A 27,909-nucleotide genomic window follows, 5' to 3' on the forward strand; every position below is an offset into this window, starting at 1 on the left:
GATTCTGTCTCCCACAAAAAAAGAACCTAAAATCATCTCAAAACTAAAAAATTCCAGTAATTTTAATGCTCAGACACCCCAAAAAAGAGAGAGAGCGCGCACCCACTTTCTCAAATTTGAAGCATCCTACTGTAAGCAGATTCAGTGGAAGCCTTCCACAGAAACAAAAGAAACATAAAGCACCAATGGGAAACAGAACCTTCACATTTAATTTGGCTTACTCACATCTTATGTGGAGCTTATCAAGACCAAGTATTCTATCACTGGGACTGCGGAGAGTTTTTTTGTTTTTGTTTTAGTAATCTCTACACCCAACATGAAGCTTGAACTCACAACCCCAAGATCAAGAGTCACATGCTCTTCCAAGTGAGCCACAACCAGGTACCTCAGGACTGCGTAGTCTTTAAGGAGAAACAACGACAACACTGACGGGTAGAGGTACTGGTATCGACGAGAGGCCAAGCCAAAGACTAACAAAATGGTATCAACTGGAAGCTGTATAACCAATATCTCTGGTGAACACAGAAGCAAAAATCTTGAACAAAACACTAGCAAACTGAATCCAACAATACATTAAAAAAATTATTCACAATCAAGTGGGATTTGCTCCTGGGTTGCAATGGCGGCTCAGTATTTACAAATCAATCAATGTGATATGTCATATCAAAAACAGGAAGGAGAATCATATGATCATTTCAACCGAAGCAGAAAAAAGTATTTGACAAAGTACAACATCCATTCATGATAAAAACCTTCAACAAAGTAGGTTTGGAAGGAACATACCTCAACATAATAAAGGCCATATATGAAAAACCCATAGCTAGAATCATCCTCAATGGGGAAAAACTGAGAGCCTTTCCCCTAAGGTTACGAACAAGACAGGGATGTCCACTCTCACCACTTTTATTCAGCATGGTATTGGAAGTCCTAGCCACAGCAATCAGATAACAAAAAATGAAAGGCATCCAAATAGGTAAAGAAAAAGCAAACTGTCACTATTTGCAGGCAACATGATACTATGTATAGAAAACCCAAAAGACTCCACCAAAAAACTGCTAGAACTGATAAACGAATTCAGTAAAGTCACAAGATACAAAATCAGTGTACAGAAATCTGTTACATTTCTATATACCAATAATGAAGCTTCAGAAAGGGAAATTAAGAAAACAATCCCATTTACAATTGCACCAAAAATAATAAAATGCCTAGGAATAAACCTAACCAAAGAGGTGAAAGACCTATACTCTGAAAACTATAAAACGGTGATGAAAGAAAGTGAAGATGACACAAAGAAATGGAAAGACATTCCATGCTCATGGATTGGAAAAACAAATACTGTTAAAATGTCTATACTGCCCAAAATGTCTATATTGCCCAAAGTTTGGTATCAAAATACCAACAGCATTTTTCACAGAACCAGAACAAACAATCTTAAAATTTGTGTGAAACCACAAAAGACCCACACAACTAAAACAATCTTGAAAAAGCAAAGCTGGAGGCATCACAGTTCCAAGACTGGAAGTTATATTATAAAGATGTGGTAATCCAAACAGTATGGTACTGGCACAGAATCAGACACACAGATCAACAGAACAGAAAATCCAGAAATAAACCCACAATTATATGGTCAATTAACCTTCGACAAAGCAGGAAAGAATATCCAATGAGAAAAAGATAGCTTCTTCAACAAATGGTATTGGGAAAATGGAAAGCTACATGCAAAAGAATGAAACTGCATCACTTTCTTAACACAATACACATAAATAAATTCAAAATGGATTTAAGACCTAAATGTGAGACCTGAAACCATGAAAATTCTAGAAGAGAGCACAGGCAGTAATTTCTCTGACATGGGCCAGAACAACTTTTTTTCTAGATAGGTCCCCTGAGGCAAAGGAAATAAAAGCAAAAATAAACTATCAGATTACATCAAAATAAAAAGCTTCTGCACAGGGAAGGAAGCAATCTACAAAACTAAAAGGCAACCTACAAAATAAGAGAAGATACTTGCAAACAACACGTCAGATAAATCTGACGTGACAAAAATCTATAAAAAAAAAAATTATAAAACTCAACACTCACAAATAATCCAATTTAAAAATGGACGCAAGACACAAACAGATATTTCTCCAAAGAAGACACAGATGAGGGTGCCTGGATGGCTCAGTCAGTTGAGCATCTGACTTCTGGTTTCAGCTCAGGTCATGATCTCACAGTTTCTGGGGCAGAGCCCTGCGTGGGGCTCCTTGCTGACAGCTTGGCGCATGGTTGGGATTCTCTTTCCCGCTCTCTGCCCCTCCCCCGCTTGCTTGCATCTCCCTCCCTCTCTCTCTCTCTCTCTCTCTCTCTATCAAAATAAATAAATAAATAAAAACTTAAAAAAAAGAAGACATACAGATGGCTAACAGGCACATGAAAAGATGCTCATCATCAGGGAAATGCAAATCAACACTACAATAAGATATCACCTCATACCTGTCAGAAATGGCTAAAATCAATAACACAAAAAACAACAGGTGCTGGTGAGAATGTGGAAAAAAAGGAACACTTGTTCCTGCAACACTGCTACAGTCACTCTGGAAAACAGTATGGAGGGTCCTCAAAAAATTAAAAATAGAACTACCCTACAATTCAGCAATCATGGTACTGATTATTTACCCAAAGAATACAAAAATACTAATTTGAAAGGACAGATGCACCCCTATGTTGGATGAATGGATAAAGAATATGTGGTGTGTATACATTAGAATATTACTCAGCCATGAAAAAGAATAAAATCTTGCCGATTTCAACAACATGGATGAAGCGAGAATGTATAATGCTGAGTGAAATAAGTCAAAGACAAATACCATATGATTTCACTCCTATATGAAATTGAAGAAACAAAACAAATGAGCAAAGGGGGAAAATACAGACAAATCAAGAAACAGACTCTTAACTATGGGTGGAGGGGGGGGAGGCTGGAGATGGGTCAAACAGGTAATGGGGATTAAGGAGTACACTTGTAATGAGCACCAGGCGATTAAAATAAAAACATAAAAACAAAACAAACAAACAAAAAACCGAGAAACTATATGATGCTGGTGCACTCGAGGAATATGCAGGCCCTGAGTCAGTGGGAGCCAATATGAAGCACAGCTGATCAGGTGCAATACGACTTATCAAAGGCTTCAGGACAAGCAATACACAAGTTAGAAACAGCATGACAAGGAGCGCCTGGGTGGCTCAGTCAGTTAAGCGTCCGACTTTGGCTCAGGTCATGATCTCACGGTTCGCAAGTCTGAACCCCACTTTGGGCTTTCTGTCAGCACAGAGCCTGTTTTGGATCCTCTGTCTCCCTTTCTCTCTGCCACCCTTCCACTCTCTCTCTCTCTCCCCCCTACCTCAAAAATAAGCAGAAAGAAAGAAAGATGGCATAACAATGAAACATCAGAGGAACAAGTTCTAGGTCACCTGAGCTCAAGTTTTTGTAGGTGTCTTCCATGTACAACTCTAGGTAATGCCACTTCGTTTATTCAACAAGAAACTATTGAGCCAAGATGTAATATAATAATGGGTCTTTTTTTTTTTTTTTTTTTTTTTTACTAAGAAAGCCAAAAAGGGGCACCTGGGTGGCTCAGTCGGTTAAGTGGCCGACTTCGGCCCAGGTCATGATCTCGCGGTCCGTGAGTTCGAGCCCCGCGTCGGGCTCTGGGCTGACAGCTCAGAGCCTGGAGCCTGTTTCAGATTCTGTGTCTCCCTCTCTCTGACCCTCCCCTGTTCATGCTCTGTCTCTGTCTCAAAAATAAATAAACGTTAAAAAAAAGTTTTTTTTAATAAAAAAATTAAAAAAAGAAAAAAAAGAAAGCCAAAAAACGTATACTTCATACTGAATCATAGGGGATATAATTTCAATTCCATTTGTTGAATTCAACTACCATTTACTGAGAACCTACTATGTGCCAGGTAGTATTCTAGGGACTGTAGGAATATAGACATAATCACTGACTTCAGGGAGCTCAATGACAGAAAGGGAAACATTTTCTGTCACGGGTGCAATATTACAAGGAAGTATCTGTATCTCGTACAAGCAACAAAGATAAAGTGATTATTTGGGGGCATTCAGGGAAGTTTTAGTAAAAGGAAACAGTGACAGAGGTATGAGGTTTTGAATAATAAATTGAGTGTACTCCCATCCAAAGAAACTGAACATAATTTTATATATACGTATGTACATATATATGTATACATATATATACACGTATATATGTACATACGTATATATAAACTCTCTAGTCCCAGTAAGGTCAATGGCTCAGAAAAGCTACTAAAGATGGACCTCTCTCTATATATTATGATGAAGCTTTAAAGACTGGTATTTTCCTAATTTCTAGGTCACCCTCTTGTGGATCCAGGACTAGCCTTGCAGATATATCCATTTATTTTCTTCCATCAATGATGTTTCTGCTGAGAGCTCCCTGGAAAATCCCCATGTGACTAAAGCTGAGGCATCACACAAGTTAGGTGGCCCATAAAGCCTCACCAAATTCCAAAGCAATTCCTTCACAAAAGTCTAAAAATACCCGAGAAATCAAATGAGGGCTTCTAACTCTAACCTTCAATGTTCTGGGCCAAATTTCCCCCCAATCTTCTTTGATAAGGGAAAAGTGCAGATCAAAAGACATCAGTTCTCAGAACACTCAATCTTATTAAATACTTCAGACGAAAGGCCTTGTCACCTATCAGGATAAAGAATGCAGAAATAATTCAGTTGAGGAGGATTAGGTCAGATTTTGATCTCCCATTCGTTGGGATGATTATTTTTTTTAAAGCAGGCTTCACACTCAGCACAGAGCCCAATACAGGGCTTGAACTCAATGACCCTAAGACCTGAGCTGAAACCAAGAGTTGGGCACTTAACCAACTGAGCCACCCAGGAGCCCCCATCATTCGTTGGGATTTTTACAGTGCTTCCTTAACTGGGATGACTTCAAAAAAAACTAATCAAGGGTACCTGGGTGGCTCAGTCAGTTAAGCATCCAACTCTTGATTTCGGCTCAGGTCATGATCTCAAGGTTTGTGAGGTTGAGCCCCTGGATGGGTTCTGTGATGGCAGGGCAGAGCCTGCTTGGGATTCATTCATTCTCTCTCATTCTCTCTCTTTCTCTTTCTCTCTCTCTCTCTCTCTCTCTCTCTCTCTCCCCCCCCCTCCCCTTCTCCCGCGTACATAAGCTCCTGTTCTCTCAAAATAAACAAACATTAAAAAAAAAAAAAAACCCACAAACTAATCAATGCAGTTCTATGACAAATAACTAAAACACTGTTTCTCATGTATCCCGAGAAATACTGTGTTGATTACATTTCTACCTGGAGGCAATAATTACAAATGATCTATCAGACTTCCAATTTCTTACAGAGTTGACTGAAGAGCCCCCCACCCCCACCCCCAGGCAATGATCTACATGAGCAACAGAGGTTCTGATGGAGAAAACTGATGTGAAAGCACTAATTTCAAGAGGAGGAAAGAGTGCCCTCTTTAGGACCTAGGGGTTTGAATCTACCTTTGCAATAAGCACCTCTTAAAAAGTCATTTCCCCTCTCTGCATCTAAGTTTTCTCATTAAAAACAAAACAACAAAAAAAAAAGTCTGGACTAAATAAACTCTAGGGTTTCTCCAGTTTTAAGATGCCATGTAAATACTTTTCTCTTTTTCCTAATACCAGCCTTTCAAACTCATAGGGACTCCTGCTGTAAGCTGCAGGGAGCCACAAACCCCTGATCTGCTAGATTCTGGGCTATGAGACCCAAAAAGTTTCTGGTGGTGAGGAAACGGCCTGCCACTCAAGTTACAAGTTATATGCTGGAGTCAGGACTACACAGACAGCTTGCCTTCTACTGCCCGCGGGCAAAAAGAGACAAACCATGAACTGGTTAATACAGCTCAGCACCATACAGCTATACTGAAATATACTCTTGTGCTTAATATTCTCGCTATTTGCAAACACTATGAATTAAATCAGCAGCACCGAGGATCAAAATATGCCTCTTTAGTCTATCTCCTACTACAAAGTCAAATGAATAAACCCTCTCCCTTCAAGTAGTCTAGGCACACAACAAGGACACCTTTCTTGCCAGCCAGCCTAGCCAAGCGGCAGCAACAGCCCAACAGTGACACCTGCTGGGGAAATAAAAGCAAGGGCTGGCTCATCAGCTAGAGAACATCCGGTTCCTTCTGAAGGTGGCAGAAGGGGCTAATTAGCACCTGTATGTATTAGTAATTTACACTACAAGGCAGCCACTCAAATCACGAGGAAATGATGCCCCTTCTGTAAAGGGTGTGCACTTGGAACATTCTACAAATGTACCTCACTTTTGAGCAGACTGTCAGCCTTCACAGTGAATTTCATCCTGGCTCATCTTAAGCAACTCCATAAATAACGTAACTACTGTATTTTACAATAAAACCATGCATTATTTGCATATTTTAAAAGAAAAAATATACATGCACAATTGTTCACAGCAAGATGACAAGGGATTTCATTTACTACAACATACAATTTTATTTTATTTTTTTTTTAATTTTTTTTTTTTAACATTTATTTATTTTTGAGACAGAGAGACAGAGCATGAACGGGGAAGGGGCAGAGAGAGAGGGAGACACAGAATCGGAAGCAGGATCCAGGCTCTGAGCCATCAGCCCAGAGCCCGACGCGGGGCTCGAACTCAGGGACCGCGAGATCGTGACCTGAACTGAAGTCGGACGCTTAACCGACTGAGCCACCCAGGCGCCCCTACAACATACAATTTTAAATGTTTGAACTTTTTAATTTAAAACACAAACATAGATTCTGGGTTTTAAATGGTCTACTTTATCAAGAAGTTATTAACATTTTAGTCACATGTGACTATTTACATTTGACTAAAATTTAAAAATTTAAACACAGTTCCTCAGCTCACACTAGCCATATGTAACTAGTGCCTACCACACTGGACAGCACAGATACAAAACACTTCCATCACTGTAGAGAGTTTTACTGGATGGCATTTCTCTAGAGAAACATATTATTTTCAGATGCACTTATACAAAGAGGGCATATACATGAATGAAAGCTGGCCAAGTGTTGATAATTTTTAAAGTCAGGTGATATGTATATGAAATTTATTATACTTTTCATTTTTATATGTTTGAAGATTATCATAATAAAAAGTTAAAGGAAAAGAAAAATGGTTCACCTAAAAATGAGGTATCACAGTAAGGAACATACCACGGACGACAGTTTAGAAAAATCTTTAGTCACACACACCAGAATTCAAATCCCCACTCAGCAAACTACTCATAGATCTTTAACAAGAAACTTGACTTCTCTGAGCCTTACTTATCTCAGCTGTAAGATGAGAAATTTAACACGTGCCTTGCACAGAGTTGTGGTGGAAATGAGAATTAATACAAAGACACAGCACCAGACACAGTATCTAATATACAGCGACCCTCAGTAATTGGTGTCTCTAATTATTATCAAACAGTAGAGTTTATTTTAAACCACTCAGGTTTTTCTCCAAACAAGAACACATGAAAAGGCACTGCTACAATTGAATGGACAAAGGATGACCAGAGGCCCACTGGTACTTGGAGACAGGCACTCGTAGTAACTTCAGCCACTTTTAGAGCAGTAACTGAAGACAGTCCCTTTACAGCTACCTTTCACAAACTTTTTGTATGCCTGCTCTGCGTCAGGCACTGTGCTTGCTCCCTTCCCACTTCTCTTGACAAAGAGGAGTAACAGTCTCAGGCTCCTCTGAGCAAGACAAAATATTCCAAAGCTGGGAATTTAGGAGATGTTAACTCAGAACTGGTGTCAATTATTTAAGCATAGTAACAACCTCTATCAGTGTATCTTTCATATCCAACCAAGTGTCCCTATCTTCCCCTTAGCAACTACCCCCTAGTAACCATCTGGCATTCAACATGCTCTTTCATGCCTTATAATCTGCTGGTCCCCTAAAGTAAAAAGGTCTTTCCCTTTCCAAATCCTAGTCATCTTTCAAGGCTTGGTTTTGTACAGCCTTCTTTGATGGTACTTCCCTTTCTCTGAAATGAGACTGCATTTAATCTGAGTACCACACAATGAAGCATTTGGGTCATCTACATTTTTTATATAATTGTATGTAAATAAGTCTTGCCTCTATAATTAATACCCCCAGTGGGTAAAGACCAGGTATTATACTTCTTTTGTATTCCCTACAGTGCCTGGCACAGTGCTGGAAAAATTGTAACCATTCAACAAATACTTATTAACTGGGTAACTCTCTAAAGCATTCTCCCAAAATAACAAGTACATTATGTGCACAATCCATATTCCCACCCTTGTTAGAAGCTTATGTCAGAAATTTCAGTTGCTTCAACAGAGGATGTAATGCAAAGCAATATGCTGTTTGGATCCAACAGGCATATTCTGGGAGTTGGTGATTACGCTAGATGTGACCTTTACAGAATTACAGAAAGAAGTCCCTAATAAATCAAGATAGATGCTCACATAGCCATACATGGAACATGTGGTGGGCGGGTAACTACACCCACTCTGTTTCTTCCATGGAAGAGTTGCCTGGGATGCCGATCTGAGTATGGAGAGGCCTTCCTTCCGTGAATTATTCTTCTTCCCCACCTTGAGGTGAATGTCCATCTGGAAGATCTCCTCAAAGAATCTTAATTAAGCAACTAACTTGCTATCCAAAAAATATGTATCTCTAAAGCAGACTTTCCTCAACACATATATACACGTATTATTTTCTTTTTCCTTTGTCAAGTTGCAATGCTCCAGAAGGTGAACACAGTTGTCCAAAGAGACACAACTGAAAAAAAGCCAATACACTAACCTGCACCAAGCAGGTTCTCTTTTACTACCTATTTCTAAGCACTGTGGACCATTTTCTTTTTCCACAATAACCAGCGCTGCACATACAATCCTCCAAGAAGGTCAAAGAACAGGGCAGAGGAAGTCAATGGCTCCACCTCCATTTACATCCCTAACCTGATCTGCACTCTCCTTTAGGCTAACAGTCTCATGAACTTAGCAGAGCCAGGTGACTTAGACTGCTAGGCCCCATCCTATCTCTGCCACCAGAGCAAGTTTTCCAGGAAGATGCAATGGACCTTAGGGAGACCAGAACCAGATGTATGGGTCCCAGACACTCCAGATCCAGCCACAACATCTACAGGACTGAAGGAAGAGACAGAAGGAGAACAGTAAGGGATACAGGAGAAGACAAGAAACACCTGCTTACCTCCTGAGTGAATCTTCCTCGGAGCTCTCCTCAGGCATATCCTGATGTAAGGCCTCCTGTGTTACAGTTCCAGATCTGCTGGACTGGGTGTAAATTCTTTCCCAGTGGCCCGTCTCCTGGTTGAAGGCCACCCCCACAGTCCTCTCCTCCTGCGGACTAGCAGAGCTGCTCAACTCCAGCCTGCTGGAGCTGGGCGTTTGGCCCTCAGTCCGCTCAAGGGGTGGTAACTGGCTGCCACTTGACGGCATGCCCTCGAAGGTGCTGGGGACCTGCCAGGAGGAGCTGGCCTCACTAGAGGAGTAGTTGGGTGTGGTTCTTTCCCAGCGCAGGGTGTCGTTGTTGAAGGTCAGGAGATTGTGGCAGGCGCGGCAACGGTTTAGGTGGCCACGAGACAGGTTGGAGTTGTTCTCGCTGCTGTGCGGGGTGGGCTGGTGGGAGGGGCCTGGCCTCTCGGACTCAATGTTGTTATTGAGCATTTCCTGGGCCTGTTGGGTCTGGGGGGCTTCCCCGCTCAGGCTGTGGTCCAGCTCCTGAAGCCGGTCATATTCCAGAAAGAAGCGTCTCAGGTCACATTGAAGCTCATGGCGAATGCTGCCTGAGTTGTTTTGGCTGGAGCCATTTCCTCCATCTGACTCAGCTGCCAACCCTGAAGCTGGAAAACCCCTCCCTTCTGTGGCTGAAGTGTACACAGATGCCTGAGAGCCACCTTCTTGCTGTCTCAGCACAGACAGCAAACTCACCGAAGAGGCACTGGTCCTGGGCGGAGGCATGGATTCTGCCTCAGAGCGGGAGTTCAGACTGAGCACTGTCCGGGTCCACTCGGACCCTGTCAGCCCGGGAGCTATTTCTCGGTGATACCTAGAGGGGTGGCTGGACAAAGGGCCTCCCAAAGAGCGACGGGTGGGACCCAGACTGAGGTTGCGGAGCGTGTTGCCGGCAGTGCTGCTCTGGACTGTACTGAAGGCAGACGGCCGGTTCAGGAGGCCCTGGTCCTGCTGCGTTGACGAGGCCTGCTCCGGGGGATGGAAGGGCTCGGTCTGTACAAAAGAAAAGGAAGGGGTAGTAGCCCTGGCAGAAGCAGGGGGAACACTGTCCTGGTGTGGCAAGAGGGAAGGAACTCGAGTGCCAGAGCAGCGGCTGCAAAGGCACAGGATCCCAAGGTGCTGGCAGCACTCAGCTGTGGGGTAACTGACCCGCTGTCGGAGCCTGATGTAAGCGGAAGTCCTGGGGCGCTCCGTGGAGGGCTGAGGGGGAGGCGGTGGGGGTGAGGGGGTAGCAGACTCTTGCACTGTGCTTTGCTCTCCCACCTGGATGCCAGAGGAGCGGGAGGACAGCATGTGCAGGAAATTGTGGAGGAGAGGCGTCCGGCGAACTGGCTGTGATTGCAGCAGGGCACGCTGACGGTAGTGGGATAACTCTGTTCCGTCTATGGGGATCTCTGGTTCGTCATCACCCTGCGATGTGGAGCAAGGCGGGGCAGGGGTAGAGCAAGGCGGTTAGGTAGAACCTCCAGGTAAATTAAGAAAGATTAACTGTTGATAACCATCCGCGAAAAACAACCTTCATGGATAGACAACAACTCTACCCCGGAAGCACTGAGGACCAACCGGCTTCAGATTCAGAATCATCATATGGTATCACATTATTCATTTCCGATTAGCAACATTTCTGAATGAGTACAGCTGGCAAGCCAATTCTATTACAAAATGCATCTCTATGACGGAAGCAATGAGGGGAAGAAAATGTCAACCAGCCCAAGGCACATGAATGACAAGCTATCCAACACAGCCTGGTGACTCTAATGAGGCAATCACCTGGGGGTTTCAGAATTGACTCCCTTGTCAAGATTATGGCTATAACTTTGAGCACACAGTCTGAAACTAGCTTTGAATTTCAACTAGAAAAGAAACACCTGGCCATTACAAATGACAAGTCCAAATAATCAGAACTGGAGCACTAGTTGAGAAAACAACCCACAGTTGAGATGCAGTTGGAACTGCTAACTTACCTGCTGATTAGAGGGGTTAACAATTGCTGTGAGTAAGTAGTGTCCAAGAGGGTCAAATCTCACCAGACTGAAAACACAGAAGAAGAAAAAGACAGACACACACAGATGTTAATTGAGAAGAGGAAGCCTGTGTTCAAATTTATAGCAATCATCACTAATAACTGTGGGATTACCCAGGTATCCACTTCACGCTGGAAGCTTTCAAAACTTTCAAACAGATTAAAATAATAAAGTTCAATACCTCTTGTTACCTCCTCACACTTGCCAGAATAGGGGAATATGTATCACAAAAATAATTTCAAAAAGCACCTAGGCTCTCATCCCAAGAAGCAACTACATTAAGCACATACTGGCTCATATCTAAGAGCCTATCATCACAGTAAAGCACAGGTCACTCCCAAACTCTGCCACAGGGTTACTTCTTCCCTCACACAGCAGCTCCACTGGCAAGGAGCAGGGGTTGTGTGACAGTGAACTATCTCAGCATCAAGTGGCTGAGACCAGAAAATTTTCTTATATCCAGCTGCGATACCAAGAGGACCAAAGAAACCAATGCCTCATCTGTATTTAATTCAGGCAATGTGTGTTTTGATCTTGGGGGCTAAACATCCACAGCAGATCTGATACATACTTACATCTCCATTTTCCAGTTTGATAAACACAGACAACTGGGGCTAGCAACTACCTACCAAGCTAACCTCTACCTGAACAACTTTCAGGTGTTCCTCCCCCACACACACAAAAAAGGGCTCTATCCCAAGTCCAGATAGCTTTGAACCTAAAAGACCTTTTAACAACCCTGGTCTACAGAGCCCAGAAGAGGAGGCCAATAAGGAACAGCTAAAATGAACTGTTGATTGGCCAGCAACTTAAAAAGTAGGAGGAGCCTCACAGATAACCCCCTGCTCTGAACAGGTGTAGCAAACTGCTTCCAGAGGTGATAGCAAGTGTAAATGCTCTCTGCCATGTGAGTCCTATGCCAAACATCACTAGTGGGCAGAGCACTCACCGGACCCGTTCCATCTCGCTAGCTGTCTTCACCACAGCAAAGGGCTCCCGTCGACTCCAGTCCCAGAAGTGGATCTCATTGGCAGTGGCAATCAGCAGGAGCTGAGCCGTAGGGTGGAAAGCCAGGGAAGCAATGGCATTGTTGCTATCTGTGAACCAGCTTTCACTGCCACCCTATAAATGAACCAATCCAAATAGTCTCCGGTTACAAACTAGCAGGAGATTAGGATGTAAATTTAAAAAAAAAAAAAAAAAAAAAAGGACCATTTAAGGTAAAATGACCACTTATACAGCCTACTTTAAATATGTCCTCTGTAAAGTGTAGAAAATCAGTGATCTGGCAGTGTCACCAATTTATCAGAAAATTATTACTGTCAGCTCAGTTCTCCCAAGTCACCTATAATCCAAAGCAATGAGTATCCACACAATTCCTGTTTCTGAGGCCTGTGAAAACGCAAGCCTGGTGCGTGACATGGTAAACAAAAAACCACTAGCAAGTTAGGAAGCTTATTGCTTTGGTGATCGTGATCAGAATATAATACAATCCTCGCTCTAAAACAAAAGGCATCTATCCCAAACACGTTTTAGAACCTCCTATACTATGTCACGATGGGCAGATGGAAAAACAGTTAAACAGGGTGTTCACCTTAGAATGGAGGAATATTATTCCTATTACTTAAGTGGGCAATGACTACCGCTTACTCACATGTAGTCCTAAGAACCTAGCTAGTTTCTCCTCCAGTTAAGAACTCAATGGTAAACAACTCTCTGCATTTAGAGTATCAAAGAAATGGAAATACTTACATGCAAATCCCAAATCCTAACCTCCCCATCCAGGCAGCCAGAAGCAATAAGGCCTGAGATGGTGGGATGAAAAGTGACACACCACGGAGTGCGGCGGTGTCCAATCAGAGAATGAACACACTTGCCAGTCTTCACCTCCGTAATATAGATATTATGGTTCACGTGGGTGGAGGCCAACAGAGTCCTAGAGAATTGAAAAGTAGGACGTGAATGTGAAGCACACAGGAGGGTAACCAACCTTCTCAGTTCTGGACAATTGGCTTTGGAATATTCTCCACCCTAGCGTGAAAAAACTACACCTTAGGCATTACAAACAACCGAAATATTTTGATCTTTGAAAGCTCTGGCTTCTCCACACATCCACTTCAGAGAATATTTTTTTCCAGGTAGGAAAATTATCACTCCATCAGTGGCCTATATCACACAGGCAAAGGATTGTAATTGAGAAACTTCCCAAGTTTTGATCCTCAATGTCTGTTGTTTCCTTTGCTTATTCCTATTATTTCTATGGATAGCACAGCTCATCTACCTTCTTTCCCCTTCTGATACACTGGCAAAGCTCTATTCAAGCAATGTTTCAAAGAACCCTTAGGGATGTAACTTGGAAGACCAAGCTAGACCAAATATACATAAAGCAATGCTATCACAAGTCTTAGGTTAAGTTATAGGTAAGTACTATGTACCTGTCTGGGCTGAAGGCCAGTAAGAATGTAGAGCGTGGACTATCAGGCAGTTCTACTCTCTGAAAAACAAACCAAAAAATAAATAAATAAATAAATAAATAAATAAATAAAAAATAAAACACATTATTTACAAACTATGACCTACTCTATCTCAAAAGCACATGAACCATAGTAGATCAGTATTCAGTATAAGCTGAAACACTGGAAACAGTGATCAAAGTCACAAATTGAAAGAGAAATCCAAATTACCTTTAAGAAAAATGTCTAGTTCTAAAGACAAAAGATATTTCTAGCCCATGAATTCTTCCAAATTTATTTTTAAAACTCTGTAGGTTAGATATATCAATTCTCTCACACAAAATAAATGGTATCCCAACTCTACATAGTTAGCCCATTCTAAAACCCCACTCTACTGTCCTAAAAATCTTACCCCATTTTACCCCTAAAAATCTTATGTCAAAAATATCCATTGTTCCCACCTTGCCTTCCCATTTCATCCACCGGGTTTTATCTTCCACCAGCTCCTGCAGAAGCCGCTGAGCTCCAAAGGCCCGAGTGCCCCGTTCTCGCCCCCAGAGTATCCGGACAGCATTCTTCTCTGGAACAACCTTCATGGCGTTCAGTAGCCACTGTCACACCAGGCACAGGAAGTGAAGGAGCAAGCAATAGCTCCGCAAGCTGATGCAGCTAAATTGAGGCCATTCAGGTCCTTGTAAGTTGTCTTCATGGAAATCTAAAGGATGGACATGAAATTAAAGAGTATCTATTCTGCAATCAGAGAAGCTTCCCACTGAAAACATGATTCTAGCTCAAAGAGGAAAGTTCTGTGTTTTAATTTAATGACACTTTCTCAGGAAAAGACCCTTCTCCCAGAACTTTTTTTCCAAAAATATTTCATCCTTAAATTCCTTTCATATCATCAATAGATCAGCCTTATATCTAAAGAATAAGCCATTCTCTAAAGCAGTTACTCTGTTATTATTTTATCCGATAAGAACTTTTGTTACACATAAAAATAAATAAGGTCTAAAACCCTGTCAAAAACAAAAAACAAAACACAGCACCTGCCCTCCCCTTCTGGGCCACACTGCCTCCTTAGTCACCAGCTTCTCCCCCCCCCCCCCCCCCCCCCCCATCACTTGGGCAGCCTCCAAACCAAAGAACAGGTAACCAATTCTAAAAGCCTATTTATTACTTGAGGGCTGGTTCTTATGCAGCAGCCTCAACTCTTATCTCCTCCCTAAAAGCATGTGCATAAGGACTATTTTGGGGCTATCTTTCTCACTCTCCTTTTCTCTTTTCCACAAAAGTTCCAGAGTAGTACAGAGAGGAGAAAACAGAAGAAAAAAATTTCAGTTCCTTTTTCTCATCCACCACAAGCCATAAGGGCATAAAACTATCACCACACACACACACAAAAAAAAGGTCAACTAGCAGCAAAATATATATACACATGTGCAACAATTAAAGAATTGTGGCTCCTCTATACAATGGAATATGCAGTCCAATAAAATGGCATTTCAGAAGAATACACGTAAAATGTTATTCACTGTAGCACTGTTTCTTCAAATGTTATGGAACATTTCAAATGTGCAGAAAAGTTGAAAAAACAGTACAATAAACACAGTATTCACCAGTTAAAACTCAAGAACTGTTAACATTTGGTCACATTTGCTTTATCTATCTCTATGGACAACACTATATATGTGTTGTTTTATTTTTTTCTGCACCATTTCATCAGGCATCAATATGCTTTAACCCTATCTACCTTACTGTGCATCTGCAGGGAATAAGGACGTTTGACTTCATAACCACAATACCATTAGGTACACTGATTATCACCTAATACTCAGTCCTCATTCAAATGTCCCCAACTATTTAAAAATGGCTTTAATAGTTGCCTTAAAAAAAAAAAAATCCAATCAAAACTCAAGCAATTAGTTTGGATGCTATATCTCTTTAGTTTCTTTTATTCTAGAATGGCCTCCAAATTTTGCTTTGGTTGGTTTTACCTTTACTTATTCACAAGCTTTTTAAAATCCCAGGACAGGTACCTGGAGACTGTCTTACATACTAGTTTTGTCTGATTGTTTCTTCACAGTGCCATTTAGCTTACCTCTCTATCCCTCACATTTACTATAAATAGAAGGTTAGGTCTAAAACACTGATTAGATTTAGGTGAAGTATTTTTGGCACCTGCTTCACAGGTGATAGTATCTATGTATCACCCTCCCAAGCCCCACCCCCTGCTACAATGAAGCCTATCAGGTGGCACATATCCTCAGACTGTCTGAGTTGGTGGGACTTGGAAAATTATGTGATCATTTGGCAAAATATGACCACTTGGTTGAGTTTGTAACTGCCAGAGCTCTCTTTATAAAGGTACATCCCTCCCCTTTATAATTAGCCATCTGTGGTTAATATTTGGCCTCAATGGAATATCCTGTTCCTTCTCAACTTTTTGCTTAATGATTTAGCAGTCACTGATGATTCCTTCTTGAATTATTTCCTTTAGGAGCTGAAAAAACGTAGATTCTCAAATTCCATCATTATTTCTACATTTACTAGCTGGCATTGCTTTGGAAAGAACTTTTCCTTAATAACTGAAGCACAGCAAATGCTTTTTTTTCCCCCTTTAATTACAACTTCTGTCTTATTGTTTGTAACAGCAAAAAACTGGGGACAACTAAAGTGTCGATGTAAAAAAGGGACTGGATGACTAATCTACAATAAGGAAGATTCTCTGGGTACTGATAACAAGAAATCTCCAAAATAAAATATTGCTAATAGGGGTGAAAAAGCAAAGTACAAAACAATATGCATAGCAATGCAACTTTTTGAATAAGAGAAGAAATTAATGGTCACTCGTTAGGGACTAAAGGGAAAGAATGAATGGAGATAAATATGGAAATAAGACTTCCCAAATGTTTTCATTTTGTGTCACTTTTATTTTTGAAATGCATTACCTATTCAAAAAAATTTTAAGTGTATTTATTTATTTTTGAAAGACAGAGAGAAAGAGAGAGAGACAGAGCAGGGGAGGGGCAGAGAGAGAATCCCAAGTAGGCTCTGAGCTGTCAGAGCCCAACGAGGAGCTTGAACTCACAAACTGCGAAATCATGACCTAAGCTGAAATCAAGAGTCGGACACTTGGGGCGCCTGGGTGGCGCAGTCGGTTAAGCGTCCGACTTCAGCCAGGTCACGATCTCGCGGTCCGTGAGTTCAAGCCCCGCGTCAGGCTCTGGGCTGATGGCTCAGAGCCTGGAGCCTGTTTCCACTTCTGTGCCTCCCTCTCTCTCTGCCCCTCCCCCGTTCATGCTCTGTCTCTCTCTGTCCCCAAAAAAATAAATAAAAAACGTTGAAAAAAAAATAAATTAAAAAAAAAAAAAAAGAGTCGGACACTTAACCAACTGACTGAGCCACCCAGGTGCCTCAAAAATCTATTTTTAAAATTCTTTTTTTTAATGTTTATTTATTTTGAGAGAGAGAGAAAAAAGAGAGCTCGTGAGCAGGGGAGGGGCAGAGGGAAAAGGGAAGAGAGAATCCCAAGCAGGATCCACACTGTCAGCTCGATCTCACAAACCATGAGATCATGGCCTAAGCCAAAATCAAGAATCAGACACTCAACCAACTGTACCACCCAGGGGCCTCCAAAATTTATTTTTTAAATATTTAATGACGTGAAAAAATACAGTGAAAAAAGCAGAATAGAAAATTACACATATAGTATGATCCCTATTTTGTTAAAAAAAAAAAAAAAGATCTTGGAGAACAGTGATACAAAAGAAATATAAAAAAAAAAAATACTAACCAGGACACCTGGGTAGCTCAGTCAGTTGAGCATCTGACTTCAGCTCAGGTCTCACAGCTCAGTTCATGGGTTTAAGCCCCACATCAGGCTTGCTGCTGTCAGCACAGAGCCCACTTTGGATCCTCTGTCCCCCTCTCTCTCTGCCCCTCCCCTGTTCATGCACTATCTCTCCTTCTCAAAAATGAATAAACATTAAAAAAAAAAAAATACTAGGGCACCTAGGTGGCTCAGTTGGTTAAGCATCCAACTTCCGCTCAGGTCGCGATCTCACAGTTGGTGGGTTCGAGCCCTACGTCAGACTCTGTGCTGACTGACGGCCTGGAGCCTGCTTCGGATTCTGTGTCTCCCTCTCTCCGCCCTCCCCTCCTCTCTCTCTCTCTCTCTCTCTCTCTCTCTCTCAAAAATAAATAAACATTAAAAAAAAAACCAACTAACCATGCTTGTCTTTAGGTGGTGGGACTATAAGTGACTTAGTACTTAGAAGAGGTAATGTTCTCTTCACTTTTTAAATTTAAAAAGTAATAAATGCTTATTGTAAAAGTGAAACAACAATGGGCTTTTTACATTTCACAAATGGCTGCAATATGAAAAGTATACAACTAGACGTATCCAAACACAGACAGAAGGGAAAATATTTATAGCCTGTGCTGAAAGGAGTTTTCTCCCTGGCATATTAAAATGTAAAAAGCCAGAAAGACTCTACAGAAAGACACAACTCCAAGTTCCTAGACGGATACAGCAGAGTTCCCTAAGGAGTGATGAAGGAACAAACTCTAGCCTATATCCTCACGGGACAGCTCTCATCCCTCATTAGTGCATGATATAAATATGTACACACTGAACATGTCAACATTCTGCAGGCCAACCTCCTGAATAAACTAAGGATGAAGTAACTGGAAGGAAATAATCTACTTGGTGACCCTAACAACTCACGGTTTAGTACCAAAAGTCTGGAAGTTAAACCGCCACACAGCTGAATAATCATTAACCAGGAAGGTGCCAGAAATACAGTTCCCATTAGTTCATCTTAATCCTTTACTGAGTCTAATTTTTTTTTTTTTTTGAGCCTATAATTCTTTTACCTAATACAGAGAAGTTCAGAAGAAATGAATTTTGGGGCACCTGGGTGGTTCAGTCAGTTAAGCATCCAACTTCTGCTCAGGTCCTGATCTCACCATTCATGAGTTTGAGCCCTGCATCAGGCTCTACAATGACAGATCAGAGCCCAGGGCCTTCTTCGGATTCTGTCTCCCTCTCTCTCTGCCTCTCCCCTGCTCGCTCGCTCTCTATCTCTCTCCCTCCCTCTCAAAAATAAACATTAAAAAAAAATTTTTTTAATGAGTTTTGAGGGGCCCTTGTCTTAAGAGTGTGACATAAAACTACTTTCACAGAAATACATTTAAACCATTTATAATCTTGAGGCACCTGTGTGGGCTCAGTCAGTTAAGCATCTGACTCTTGATTTCAGCTCAGGTCATGATCTTGCGGGTTAGTGAGATCGAGCCTTGCATCGAGCCCTGCAATGACAGCATGAAGCCTCCTTGGGATTCTCTCTCTCCTTCTTTCTCTCTCTGTCCCTCCCCAACTCACACGCAAACGTTCTCTCTCTCAGAATAAATACACTTTAAAAATTAGATAAGTAAACCATTTACAATCTTCTAATGTGGTAAAAATAGCAGCAGTCCAATTCATACCAAAAAAAATCTGACCTTCTGAACCTGTGTGACTCAAGAGGAAGAAAATATAGGTCACAAACATCGTATGATTCAGAAAACTGTGGTATGACCTGAAGTTCCTACAGGAATCGGAAGAGGAAAGAGCTACTACAAATACCAGTTATCAAGAAAACTAAAAACTCAAGTCTGAGCTTACCAAAGAGCTTATCTATCAATTCCTAAGGACCCAGACACACTAAAAGTTCAAACAAGAGAAAGCTGGACTGATGCCAGAAGTCAAAGGGCCTGAAACAATTGCACGGTCCCTCTTTTGTCTGAAGAAAAATATTTGCTCTGTTTCTTGAAAAGGATAAGAGACTTCCACTCCTTACAGCTACCTGAGAAGAGACTTTACTTTGTTCTCTATAAGGAACAAAAGGAGCTAAATCAGACTGAAGCCAGACAGGCCCTGTTGCTGAGGAGGAAGTGCCAGTCAAGTGTGTTTTTCATTCCTCTTTTTAAAAAGGAAGAAGAAACAAGTTTCCCAATCTGTCCCTTAAAGCAGGCTGAGACAAAGGGTGCCAAGAATAGTCTCTGTGATGCCATTACACAGTCCCCAGAATCAATTCTCCGTCCCCCAAAGCCTTATGCAAGGAGAACCAGAAGGACACACAGAAATGTGTACAAACCCCACCCCCCATGACATGACTGAGCACTCAAAAAAGATGGGAAGATAACCCACCTTTAAAGACTTTCTCTTCTTAATTCTAGGACATAATTGCATTTAACAACTACTAACAAAAATCACCTATAGAGTATGCCACAACCCAGTGGGAACTAAAAGTTAGATTTAAAGGTTCCTCTAGCAATTTGACTAATGCCAGAAACTTTACTCCACCTTCTCCCTAGAGGACTTCAGGCAAGTTACTTAACCTCCCTGAGACTCAGTTTCCTTCTTTGTAAAACAGGAATGGCAATATTTGCTTCATCAGGTTGTGGTGAGGCTCCAACACACAAAGAGTGGTGGAGTGTCAAAACTATTGCTGTTACTGCTGTCACTAGTACTGAATACTCCTCAGGGTTCACCGTGGTCTCCTTCGCCAAACAATACAGCCAACTAAAACCCCAGAGACCCAAGATGCCACCATTCCCAAGAGTAGCAGATTTTTCTAAGAAATACTTCAAAGGCTATTACCAGACAACAAAGTAAAAAGTACTCAGGAAAATAAAGGATATTTGTGTGGCAAAAATAATTAAATGAGATATGAGCTACCTCTACAAAAGTCAAGTGAATTAAAAAACAACCAGGGATACCTGGGTGGCTAAGTCAATTGAGTGTCTCTCGATTTCGGCTTGGGTCATGATTACAGAATTGCGGGATCCAGCCCTGTGTTGGGCTCTGTGCTGAGTGTGCAGCCTGCTTGAGATTCTCTCTCTCTTTCCCTCTGCCCCTCTCTCCCACTTGTTCTCTCCTTCTCCCTCTCTCTCTCTCTCTCACACACACACACACACACAAACACACACTCACTCTAATAAAAATAAAAATAAGAACAGAACTAACTCAGAACTGTATCTGCAACCTGGCTAAAAATTCAGACCCAAAATCCTACCTTCCGACAGCATTCCAGGAGTGTGAATCAGAAAACTAACAGACCTCGAACGGGCTGTTAAAATGAGTCCAATCACCTCATTTCTTGAGTATCTGCATCTCTCTCCACTGCACTAAGTAGGCAGTCTAGGAGTCCAATCAACTGTGTAATACCAACACACATTCCATAACACAGAGGATCCATCCCAAGGTTAATTCTCTCAAGAAAAAAAAAAAGTTCTTTAAATACTAAATCTAGGACTACTTGCATAAGTAAAGCTCTCCCAACAACTGGAAAATTAGCAACAGAATGTCAGGCCTTTAATTAGAGGCCTAAAAGTGGCCCAGTACTCTTTAGAAACTCCACGTAGGTGGAAATATACACAGTTTTCTACAATTGGCATCTTTGTTTTCATTAATAGGACTTTTTACAAGACATTTTAGGATACTTCAAATGACACTATATAGGATCCAAATCCAAAATCCAAAATGAGAGTGCCACAGCCAGCAACCAGACTAGAATACTTCCACACAGCCCTGCCTGACTCCTAGACTAGACTGAGCTTAGGGGTGGGCAAGAAAATTCAGGGAGAGCATCACCAATCTAGAACAGGTAGACACAGGTAACACATTCTGAAGGCAAGCACACCTGGAAGCAGAAAAACTTCATCTATTACCTGAATTGTGTAGTTCTATGTATGGACTTCTAAAAGATATCCTAGGGGCAGGGCACCTGGGGTAGCTCAGTCAGTTAAGCATCCAACTCTTAATTTCGGCTCAGGTCGTGATCAAGCCCTGAGCAGGGCTCCACGCTGAGTGTGGAGCCAACCTGGGATTCTCTCTCTCCCTCTCTCTCTGCCTCTCCCCAGCTTGCATACATATATTGCATGCCTGCTCTCTCAAAATTAATAAACATTAAAACAAAATAAATAAAATACATGAAATAAAATAAAATAGAATAGAATAAAATAGAATAAAGATATCTTAAGGGTACCTGGATAGCTCAGTCAGTTTAAGCATCCGACTCTTGATCTTGGCTCAGGTCTTGATCTCAGGGTCATGAGTTCAAGCCCCACGTTGGGCTCCACGATGGACATGGAGCATACTTAAAAATAAATAAATACATAAAATGCATAAATACTAAAAAATAAAAGATACCCTAGAATATGCCAAAGTGATAAATGTGGTTAAATCCAGATAGAGAAATTTTAAGTAATTTTTTAATCCATAATTTCTAAATAAGAGCTGGCCTGGTATAGCGGTATATGGGCCCTGCAATCAGACTGGCCAACTGAATCCCAGCTCTGTCATTTTCTTGGCAAAAGAAGGTTTCTTGAAACAGTTACTGAACCAGCCTATACTTCAGTTTCCTTGTCTATAAAATGTGACCACTGAGAGTAGGTATATAACAGGGTTACCATGAAGATGAAAAGATTTACCAAATGAAAAGTGCTCACTATTCTAGAATGCCCATGCTTGTACTAGAATAATAATTTCATTCCACAATGAAGAATTAAAATTAAAATAGCAGTAAGAGGGGCACCTGGGTGGCTCAGTCAGTTAAGCGTCCGAGTCTTGATTTTGGCTCAGGTGATGATCTCAGAGTTTGTGAGCTCGAGCCCTGCATAAGGCTCTGTGCTGACAGTGCAGAGCCTGCTTGGGGTTCTGTCTCCCTCTCTCTCTGCCCCTCCCCTGCTTGCCCTCTATCTCTTTCAAAATAAATAAAAGCAAATGTTAAAATAGCAGTAAGAAAAATTTTTTAAATCAGATAAATGAAATTTAATACAAATTCTCTTAGGCAAAATGAAACTGTCCACTGTAGCAGTCTCCAAACCATTTCATATAAAAGATCTGAGTACTGACATCTTTAAAAAAATAAAACTACAGGGTAATGGTTAAAATAACAATACCCAACACTTTCACAGTGCTTTTCATGTCCCAGGAACTGTTCTTCGCACTTTACATAAACTAATTTATGATCCTCACAGCCACCCCATCAGGTTCGTGAGGTCCCAAGGGAACAAGTCACACTGTCAGTGATGGATTCAGGATTCAAACCCAAGCAGTCTGGCTCCAGAGTATAAATACTTAATTACTACAGAAAACTCCATAGTGCCTGAGATAGAACTTCCTAGTCAGTCTCTCTTTCTAGTCATTTACTAGCCTCACATGTATTAGCCCCTCAATAATTGTTTTATTGCCTTACAAAATCAATTGGAAATCTGTTTGCTTAATATTTGGAATGTTCATTTCCTCAAAGGAGAAGAAATTAAAGAATGACAGCAAGGAAAATGAAAAAATTCTCACCCCTTCCTTTACATCAATATATGGTTTTTGAGAGAAAAAAGGACTCTAAAGTCTTTGACGAGAAATGACTCTGAATTTGATAAAATACCATATGAGACTATATCATGAAATTCAGCCACTCTGTATTTACCCTACACAACTACCAACTCCATCAAAGTAAAAAAAAAATTACTTATCAACAGGAAATAGAGATAGATGCCACAGCAAATTTACTTCTGTCTGGCTGCTAGGCCAGAACGTAAATCTTGAAAACATTAATCAACAGAAGATATGATTCTGCATACTCAAACCTGTGTATACTCTTTTGTCAAACATGAACTATAACATAAACACATCTGAGAAAAGAAGGGGACTCTTACATGTATGGTCTCATGCCAACCCTTTCTCATCCATGTGGCGGGCAAAGTGCTAGTGACCTCCTTGCACTGCCAGAGTTAGTTCCAAATCAAGATTCTCTATAACCAACTTAGTTTACCAGCCTGTGCTAGACTCTCTCCAAAGACAGTTGCCATCAAATCCTTCCTACTCTACTCCCATGCTGCCCCACCCATCAAGGGATAACATATTTCTCACCGCCCTCCCCCCCCCCCCCCACCCGAATATGGGGCTGAACTTGTGACTTGTTTTGACCACAGAATACGGCTGAAGGGCTGTGTCAGTTCCGGGGCTGGCAGCTTCATATTTGAAAGACAGCATATTCAGAACAAAGTACAGAGGCAGTGGACATTCTGAGAGCAGGGAAGGGAATATGAGATATTATATTTTGGGGGCTTGAAAGTGCCAGATATAAAGGTGATGTGATTTAATGGGTAGAGATATGACAAAGACATAAGAAGTTTCAACGACGGACTCTTACCACTGAGTTGTTATATAATCTTTTACAAATCACACTGGTGCTGAATTTCATTTTTCTCCAGGTACAAACTGAAAGTAATAATACCCTTTTTGTAACTCAAAGGAGTCATGTCCTTGGAGAACATCAGAAGAAATGGGTTACAAAACATTCAAGGCAGAGTTACTACTTTTGGAAGTACAAGCCAAGTTAAGAACTAACAATAAGGACAGTGCACAATAAACAGGAGTTCGTACAAAGAAGTCTGGCACCTTCAGTTACGAGACAGTGCAAAGGAAGCTACAGGAGCCATGAAGCAGAATCAGAGAAGACCTTTAATTAATCACCTGACAGATTAGAAGCAAATAATTTGAGAGAATCAAAACCAATGCAATCAAAATTAGACACATTCTTCATAAGAACCAAAAGCCCAGAGATAAAACGCTAACAGAACCTACACCCCTACTGCAGATATGCACAACATCTATGTTCTGAATTACAAAACTCTTCAATACAATTGTCTCCACCTAGAAAGCCAGGCTAAGACACGGTAATGAATTGAGTACCCGGTACAAAGACTGTCAGCCCAAATTTACCAAGAGATAAGCAAGCAATACGACCTCTTTTGTTCTCATATCCACCATCACCCCCAATGTTTTTTTATATATATCAATTCAGAATAAGGCACACTTCTACATGGTATATCACAAATAGGCTAACAGCCTTACAAAATGTTTTGAAGATACAAAACTAAGTAAATTCTAATTACTGTTTTTATAATAAAGAGGAGGAAAAGGACTAGCTTTTCTGCTGCAGAGTTTGCTTACTAGGGTTCCTAAAGTAAAAATAACATGACCTAATGTCTGAAACACAGCAGAGTTTGTACTCACAAAGTGTGATCAAAACTGGAAACAGAAAGCCGTAAGTTCCAAATCTGAGACTGACAGTTTTCCTTATTGTCACTTACCTCAGAAGGATAACGAAAAAAGGAATGAAGTGTTATCTGCAAACTATTCTGGGGAAACCGGACTAAGAATACAAGAATCCCTGGAAACTCAAGGAAGAGCAAGGAGGAAACCACTGAACCAACAAGAAAGTGAAGCTCAATTTTTGAGTCCCAAGCTATCAACAGAATCAAGAAGCCAGGAAGGTTAGCCTTAAATGCACAAAAATGGCGAGAGACTTTCTATTAGTAAGCAGAGAAAAAAGAGTAGCTTTTGATGAAAGAAATTTCAGAGGCAAAAACAGCTTAACCCCAGAACTGGGAACTGACCCCAACTGCCTCAGGCAAACAGACCTAATGACTTTGGCAACAACATCCCTTTCATCCACCCACAATATTAGGAGGCTGAAGTAAAGCTGATTTCAAATCATGAAGGATCACATCTTTCTGTTTTCTGCACAGTCTTTGAGAAAAAGAAGTGCAACTCTCCCCCCCCCCCCCCCCCCCCCCCCGCCACAGTAACACATTGCCCCCAGGATTCCTGGAAACCCCAGGAGCCATAGCAACAGTATTGTTAAAAGCTTGGAGAACATTAACCAAGAATCCTCACGAACCCCAGGACAGATGAGATTACTAAGATTATTGAGATGAGATTATTTAAGAAAAATAAAACCTGGAAGAGGTTACGAAATGCATCTAGCTTTGCAAGAGGCATCAGTAGCCAAAGCAGGATTTGAATTCAGGCTTTTTCTTCAGATAGTATCAGAACTTGACTCCCAGTCCTTGGCTCGGCAGATACTGTGTTCAGTGTTCGGTGTTCTCCAATGTTAGAGTCAGCCCAGGTCAGGTTCTTGGCTGACCAGAATAGGGAAAGAAAAAATCTCCCTCAAGGCTTCAGGAAAAGAAGTCAAATTAGTAAATGTAGAGCTCTTATGCTAAAAGGTCCAGATGCCCCTCCATCTTGCCAATCACATTTCTCACCCAATCAAAATAAATCACTGGATTTAAGAACCTGGATTCCATTTCCCCAACTTTCCGGATAAAAAAACAGTTAAAGAAGGGGAGGAGAAGGGGACACCTTGCTGGCTAAGTCGGTTAAGCGACTGACTCTCCGTTTCGGCTCAGGTCATGATCTCACGGTTTCATAAATTCACTGCAGTGCAGAGCCTGCTTGGGATTCAATCTCTCTCTCACTCTCTCTCTCTCTTTCCCCCCTCCTCCACTCACTCACAATAAATAAACTTTAAAGATTTTTAAAAAAGGAAGGGGAGGAGAAAGATGCAAAAGCAATGATAGCCAAGAAATGTTTATTGAACATTTACTTATGTACTCAGCACTATTCTAAGCACTGAGAATACTTAACTGAACATCCTTGCCCTCAAGACGCTTATGTCATTATGTAATTAAAAATTGGGGCGCCTGGGTGGCTCAGTCGGTTGGGTGTCCAACTTTGGCTCAGGTCATGATCTTGCAGTTTGTGGGTTCGGGCCCCGCGTCGGGCTCTGTGCTGATAGCTCAGAGCCTGGAGCCTGTTTCGGACTCTGTGTCTCCCTCTCTTTCTGACCCTCCCCCGATCATGCTCTCTCTGTCTCAAAAATAAATGAACATTTAAAAAAAAAAAAAAATTGAGGAGTGCTGCCAACACCCCGGCGGAGAAGCTGAGGTCATCAATGAATCTGAAATATTTAAAGTGGATACAAAACTGTTTCAGCAATGCAGACAATTAAGGGTGTTGTTGTGGGCGATAGTGCCGTTGGTAAAACATGCCTCCTGATATCCTACACAACAAACAAATTTCCACTGGAGTAGGTACCGACTGTTTTTGACAGCTATGCAGTCAGTTATGATTGGTGGAGAGCCATATACCCTTGGACTTTTTGATACCACAGGGCAAGAGGATCATGACAGGTTACGACCGCTGAGTTATCCATAAACAGATGTATTTCCAGTCTGTTTTCCAGTGGTCTGTCCATCCTCATTTGAAAATGTGAAGGAGAACTGGGTGCCTCAGATAATTCACCACTGTCCAAAGACTCCTTGCTTCCTTGTTGGGACCCAAATTAATCTCCGCGATGACCCAAGATTGAGAAACTTGTCAAGAACAAACAGAAGCCTGTCACTCCAGAGACTGCTGAAAAGCTGGCTCACGACCTGAAGGCGGTCAAGTATGTGGAGTGTTCTGCACTCACACAGAAAGGCGTGAAGAACGTATTTGACGAAGCAATATTGGCTGCCCTGGAGCCTCCAGAACTGAAGAAGACCCGCAGGGGTGGGATGCTATGGACGTCTCCAGACCCTTTTCTGCACAGCTGGTGTCAGCATCGTACTAAAAGCAACGTTAAATCAAACTTAAGATTAAAAATTAAAATTCGTTTTTGCAAAAATAAATAAGTAAATAGAGGATACTTTAGTGGCGCCTGGGTGGCTCAGTCAGTTAAGTATCCGAACATGACCTTCGGTTCAGGTCATGATCTCATGGTTCGTGGGTTCGAGCCCCGCATTGGGACCCGTGCTGACAGCTCTCCCTGGCTCGCACTATCTCTCTCTCAGAAGTAAAAAAATGTTAAAAAAAAAAAAAAAATTGAGGATATTTTCAATTACTCAATACGCTAGGAAGAAAATAAGGATGGGGCGCCTGGGTGGCTCAGTATGTTGAGCTGCAACTTCAGGTGAGTTCGAGCCCTACATCGGGCTCATTGCTGTTAGTGCAGAGCCCACTTCGGATCTTCTGTCCCCCTCTCTTTCTGCCCCTCCCCTGCTTGCACTCTCTCCCTTTCTCTCTCAAAAATAAACATTAAAAAATATGGAAAGGAATGTTTTTGGGGGGGCAGATCAAAGGGAGGAAATCAGTAGCTGAGCATCATTTCCCATTTTTCTGAGGGAGACTGAGAAAATGAGTAAGTCAGGAGAAATTTTTTAGTATTTCCATGTAACTTAATACTGTAATAAATACAATCCAACATTACTTCCTATTGTTAATTACACATAAGACTAAATTTAAGTAGCATT

The 27,909-nt window shown here is 41.4% G+C and overlaps 1 protein-coding gene and 1 pseudogene across 10 annotated transcripts in view; one reads left to right on the forward strand and one right to left on the reverse strand.

The window, feature by feature from the left end:
• AMBRA1 (autophagy and beclin 1 regulator 1) overlaps positions 1 to 27,909 on the reverse strand; it is a 181,631-nt gene that overhangs the window by 134,129 nt on the left and 19,593 nt on the right. For 5 of the 10 annotated variants that reach the window (XR_009249969.1, XM_058688808.1, XM_058688807.1 and 2 more), the window contains exons 2-8: positions 21,813 to 21,923; positions 14,244 to 14,497; positions 13,765 to 13,823; positions 13,082 to 13,265; positions 12,279 to 12,451; positions 11,270 to 11,336; positions 9,262 to 10,715 (exon numbers count right to left, since the gene is read on the reverse strand). Coding sequence is in view for 9 of the 10 variants with exons in the window: in XM_058688808.1 (XP_058544791.1) it covers positions 9,262 to 10,715; positions 11,270 to 11,336; positions 12,279 to 12,451; positions 13,082 to 13,265; positions 13,765 to 13,823; positions 14,244 to 14,378 (2,072 nt within the window). In the remaining variant the exon portion in view is untranslated. The remainder of the gene's footprint in view (positions 1 to 9,261; positions 10,716 to 11,269; positions 11,337 to 12,278; positions 12,452 to 13,081; positions 13,266 to 13,764; positions 13,824 to 14,243; positions 14,498 to 21,812; positions 21,924 to 27,909) is intronic. The other 5 variants (XM_058688811.1, XM_058688810.1, XM_058688809.1 and 2 more) reach the window with 2 other exon arrangements.
• LOC131486646 (cell division control protein 42 homolog) lies at positions 26,319 to 27,291 on the forward strand (annotated as a pseudogene).

This window comes from Neofelis nebulosa, chromosome 10 (assembly GCF_028018385.1).
Source record: "Neofelis nebulosa isolate mNeoNeb1 chromosome 10, mNeoNeb1.pri, whole genome shotgun sequence".
In the NCBI taxonomy this organism is placed as follows: domain Eukaryota; kingdom Metazoa; phylum Chordata; class Mammalia; order Carnivora; family Felidae; genus Neofelis; species Neofelis nebulosa.